The sequence below is a fragment of the Astyanax mexicanus genome, chromosome 2 (genome assembly GCF_023375975.1).
Source record: "Astyanax mexicanus isolate ESR-SI-001 chromosome 2, AstMex3_surface, whole genome shotgun sequence".
Taxonomy (NCBI): Eukaryota; Metazoa; Chordata; class Actinopteri; order Characiformes; family Acestrorhamphidae; genus Astyanax; species Astyanax mexicanus.
The window spans coordinates 10,761,146-10,766,653 of NC_064409.1; the positions used below are offsets into that span (position 1 = coordinate 10,761,146).

The 5,508-nt window shown below is 33.3% G+C and overlaps 1 protein-coding gene across 1 annotated transcript; it reads right to left on the minus strand.

The window, feature by feature from the left end:
• Positions 1 to 783: 783 nt before the first annotated feature.
• LOC103031987 (beta-2-microglobulin) lies at positions 784 to 4,238 on the minus strand. Its single transcript, XM_049473340.1, has 4 exons — positions 4,104 to 4,238; positions 2,855 to 3,130; positions 2,699 to 2,734; positions 784 to 1,708 (listed from the first exon to the last, which is right to left on the minus strand). The coding sequence occupies exons 1-3, from the start codon at positions 4,165 to 4,167 to the stop codon at positions 2,721 to 2,723; spliced, it is 354 nt and encodes a 117-aa protein (XP_049329297.1). The 5' UTR covers positions 4,168 to 4,238; the 3' UTR covers positions 784 to 1,708; positions 2,699 to 2,720.
• Between the last annotated feature and the right edge of the window lie 1,270 nt (positions 4,239 to 5,508).

The window sequence follows — 5,508 nt, forward strand, 5'->3', positions numbered from 1 at the left end:
CAGACATATTCTTTTTAAAAAACGTTGTTAATTTAAGTTTAACATTTTTTAAAAATAAGTCTGCATTACTGGAACATTCCATACAGTTCTGTGTTAATGAAGTGAATAATTATTTTGGTATAAAATGGTTAAATATCTATTAAATGCTCAAATGTCTCCACCTAAACCTATTAATTTTGGGCCTAATCGGTAATGCCCTCTAGTGTCTGAAAAACCTGGAACACCTGGAAGTCATATACCTATAAATAGCAAAATCAGAGAAACTGATTTAGAAATTGAAGTGGTCTCTTTATTTTTTCCAGAGCTATATTTTTAATCATGTAATGCTTTTACATTTTTCAAGTGCTGCATCGTTACTTGTTACAATTATAAAAATGTTACAAATCCCCACAATGCCACTGAGAAAATAAGAAAAAGTGTGCAAATCTGTCATAAAATCTAAATGTAGCAACTTGGAAGAAAATATTCTGGTTTCTTTAACACTTTTTGGTTGCAGAATAATTTCACGTCTGTTTCTGTATAGCTTTAATGTCTTGAATATGTTACATTTACAATGTAAGAAATCATAAAATGAAAGGGAACACGTGCCTGAGAAGGAACGTGTTTTGTTTTTTTTTTTGCAAAAAAAGTTTAATTGTAAAACGGATACATCTCTATCTATATCTGGGTCAACTAATTAACAAGTCTTCCCTTAATTGATGGGATTGTGCAGAAATCAGTGTAATTTGGCTAACTAGGTTCTTGTGCAGCCATCACTAAAGCAAATAACTTAAAGACAATGCATTATGTTTCTAAAGAAAATTTAATTAAAATAAAAGAACAAACATTTTTTCCAACAGACACAAACATCCACTGTATATAATATCCTGTTATGAAGTATGTCAATACAGTCCTTAATTTCATTTGAATCTATAAATCTATCAGACAAAAAAGTGAATTTCTTCAAATTAATAATAAAACAAATTGGACCATACATGTTCTTCCAGATGTTTATTTTAAAGAGAAACCAACAAAAGCTCATTAAAGATTATAGTAATCCATCAATCTTGTGAATTAAATAGAAGAATTACACATTTAATTCTAGTAAATAGTTTTCTGTTGAACTAAAAGTAAGCAATTTATGAAATGACATATATGCATATATCTGGTATTAATGGTAAAAAGAAGAATTGTATTTTACACCTTCACTTACTGTACAATGAAACAAGGAATTTTGGATTTACACTGGATTTTATTGTGGCAAAAACCAGTAGTTGCACAAAAAACAATAAGTTACAGCAACACAGATAAGTGTTCTAGTTTATGCAACTTTGGATAACTTTCCATATTTAAATCAGGATTCAAATTAGAATCAGTATTTGTTTCTGTATACAAATGAGTACAAACGTGTTGCATTGGGCTAACTACAGGACATTTTAGCACTGCAAAGCACTGCAACTTCAGTGCACATACAAATGACAGTAAAATGTAAAGTAAAGGCTGGCAAAAATGATCAAGCAGAAATTTAACAGCAGCAAGTCATGGAAAGACTCTTTAAAAAGAGGCATCTTCAAAAATCACCTTCAACAGCACTCGCCATTATTGTGTCAGGCTTACAAAACAGTAAGTCATCTAACACCGGCTGATCGCAGCAGCTTCAGGTCCAAAACTGTGTGATAGTGGTAATAGATCTAGTTCTGCTGAAATCACAGAAATACACTGCATTCTCCTTTAAAAAAAAGAGAAAAAGAATCTTCTGGTTATTCTGGTGTTTGAAATATATTGTACATTGCATTCTTTGAGCTTTTCAAGTCTTTTAACATACACATATAAAGGTGCTGTATATGATTTGGGAGAACGACAAATATGCAAAATGTTACTGACCTATTTTTTGTAAAAAAAAAAAATATATATATATATATATATACTAAAATATATCAATGTTATTCATTTATTTACCAAGAATAGAGTAACATCTTCATTCCTATTTAAGGCTTTCAATATTTGGAAGTCTCGCCTCACCAGTGTTAACATGTACAGGGGTTGGACAATTAAACTAAAACACCAGGTTTTAGACCACAATAATTTATTGTGGTGACGGACAGTTCTGGTGGAAACAGGAGAGTTGATGTACACATCGAATTCTGCCGTGATTTGGGCAGCCGTGGTTTTATGTTTTTTGGATACAATCCGGGTTAGCACCCGAACATCCCTTTCAGACAGCTTCCTCTTACAGCATCCACAGTTAATCCTGTTGGATGTGGTTGGTCCTTCTTGGTGGTATGCTGGCATTACCCTGTATACTGTGGCTCTTGATGCATCACAAATACTTGTTGTCTTGGTCACAGATGCTCCAGCAAGACGTGCACCAACAATTTGTCCTCTTTTGAACTCTGGTATGTCACCCATAATGTTGTGTGGATTGCAATATTTTGAGCAAAACCGTGCTCTTACCCTGCTAACTGAACCTTCACACTCTGCTCTTACTGGTGCAATGTTCTATTAATGAAGATTGGACACCAGGCGGATCCAATTTAGCCATGAAATCTCCCACACTAAAATGACAGATGTTTCAGTTTCATTGTCCTATCCCTGTATATTTGCCCCCCGCCCCCCCCTCAAAATTGATTTGGTACATTTTAATTAATTTAAATCTTATACAGCACCTTTAAGAGTTGTGTATACTTTACTTTATGTAGCATAATGCAGTGTCACATACCATCTGGTGTCCCCATTCAGTTTTACATGTCGGGGTCTGTTAAAAAAACAAAAAAACAAAACATAATTACATAATATATATGCTTTTAATATTATTATGCTAATGTTATTTAGTCAACATCAGTAGTTCTGTGCTAAAACTGAGACCAAAACCTACCCCAGGAGTATTTCTGAGGAGCTTTTTGCATGTGTGTGACCCTGCAGGCATACTCCTCGTTCTTCTGAGGTGTGAAGGGCACGCTTTTGGTGAGGTGGAACTTCCAGCCCTGTTCGAAGGCCAGGTCCGTCTGCTTGGCTTCGGTGATCACCACTCCGTTCCTCAGAAGCTCAATGTTGATGTCTGGAGGGTGGAATTCGCTCACATGGCAGATCAGATGATTCGGTTTGCCAAACTCACCAGTGCTGTAGCTGTACACCTGGACCTTAGGAGGAGCTGAAGAAGAAAGGAGTTATAGAGATGAAAAAGGTGTGAAAAAAATCACCACTTCCGTCTCTAAATCAGTTTCTCTGATTTTTCTATTTATAGGTACATGTTTGAGTAAAATGAACATTGTTGTTTTATTCTATAAACTACAGACAACATTTCTCCCAAATTCCAAGCAGAAATATCGTCATTTAGAGCATTTCTTTGCAGTAAATGAGAAATGGCAGAAATAACAAAAAAGACGCAGAGCTTTCAGACCTCAAATAATGCAAATAAAACACGTTCACATTTATAACGTTTTAAGATATAGTTCAGAAATCAATATTTGCTGGAATATTCCTGTTTTTAATAACAGTTTTATGCACTTGGCATGTTCTCTTACACCAGTCTTACACACTGCTTTTGGATAACTTTATGCCTTTACTCCTGGGGCAAAAATTCTAGCAGTTCAGTTTGGTTTGATGACTTGTGATCATCCATCTTCCTCTTGATTATATTCCAGAAGTCTTCAACTTAGTAAACTCAAAGAAACTCATCATTTTTAAGTGGTATCTTATTTTTTTCCCAGAGCTGTATATAAAGAAACTAAATATTTATTCCCATCTTATTTTATTTAAACAACTTGCCTCACATTAGTAAATAAAATAACCTCCTCTAAAATGAAGAAATGGTTTTTATATATGGTTATTCATTGGAAGGGCTCAGTTATAATCTATTTCTTAAAAAAAAACGTAAGTAAACAAATATAATATAATACATAATATACAACAATTCATTGTAAAAAAAATGCTAAAAAAATAAATAAGATAAAGTGCTTATTAAATTATTTAGTATTTACTTAATTTGTAAGCATATTTAATTTGTATATCTGAGTCTTATAAAGTCTTAAATGATGTGAGCATTGGCCTGTTGTGACAATAAGTAATCTCTTAATCTTGCAATGTAAAAATGATTTAAAATAAATATTTATAAACACACTTACATTCCTTTGCCTCTGCACTGATGTACAGGAAGCAGGCGACCACAAAAGACAACAGCAGCTTCATTATTTCAGAAATGTAGTTAAGCTCGGTCACAGCTGTGTTCCCAGTGCTGATTGTTTCTCTGAATATAACGAAAGTGCTGCAACATCTAATGTTAAAATGGAGGTCTGATCTCATCCTCCAGAATATTCTGGCCAATCATAAATGTATACGCTGCAGTTGCTAGGTAAAATGGCTTCATCAAGGTTGAAGCTGGAGTGGTAACAATCTCTCTCTCTGGGAAATACCCTAAGATACCATAATAAACCACTCCCACCTGTTTTGATTACTGTGAAAACAGCAGTCACATGATGGAGGTGAGGAGAAAATGAAAGTTAATCTGACAGTAGTTTTAACCTTTTGTCAGACTTATTTCACAATTCAACACATAATACCCCATTTGTGTTGTATTAATAGAATAAAACATCTTTACATTGTTTTTAATTACTTTATTAAATGAATATTACCACATTATGCTGATTATGGTAGTAATTCACAAAAACAAATCAGTCCAGTTCATGACAATTTACACTGAATTAAACACTGTTGTGTATTTACTTGATCCCAATAAGTACAAATTACTTAACAACTTCTACCTGAAGAACTGGTGCACATTTGTTTGAAAGTTTTTAAGAATTCAAGAGTTTTTAGAAGTAAAGAGTAACCACCTCCCAAAAGAAAGTCCCCAGAATTTGACACAACACCAGTAAAGTAACTTTAAAGTAGTATTTTGATGATTAAACTTAAAAAATCCAGCAATTACACCAGTATATTGTTAGAGTCTTAGACTATAGGAGATAGCCTACTGACTAAAAGCTGGACTTAAACACTTAAAAGCACCCTAAGATGTTTTACCTTGATATAGTGAAATAATGAGAATTTGGTACTAGGGGTGTGCCATATCGTATCGTACACGATAATATCGTCAAAATTTTTAAATATCGTGAACGATATTATGCCCTAAAATATCGTGCCATTATATCACCCATCTGATTTTCCATTATATATCTACTAGAAACAGATTATATCTATCCAGTATCATTTATTTTACTTTAATCTTGGATATATGGAGATATTTGGAGTGCATTATTAGCATTATTATTAGTATCATGACATTCTGAATCATTGACTTCTGGTACAAATCTGGTAAAATTCTTGTATTTTTTAATATCTAGTTTAGGGGTGTGCAATATTATATTGTATGTAATAATAAAGTATTTTTTTTATTTTCTTGCAGTGTATAGTGTATGTTTTGTCATATCGCCAAGAGTATTGTTATCGCGAATATACCATGCAATATCATGATATTATTTTAGGGCCATATTGCCCACCCCTATTTGGTGCATGGTAGAGACAGACTGTGAT

Bases quoted from the DNA above. Each gene is read 5' to 3' on its own strand.
- LOC103031987 (XM_049473340.1), bottom strand. From the start codon at position 4,167: ATGAAGCTGCTGTTGTCTTTTGTGGTCGCCTGCTTCCTGTACATCAGT. The intron at 3,131-4,103 runs GTAAGTGTGTTT...TTTCTTCTTCAG, and splicing joins CAGTGCAGAGGCAAAGGAAT to CTCCTCCTAAGGTCCAGGTG.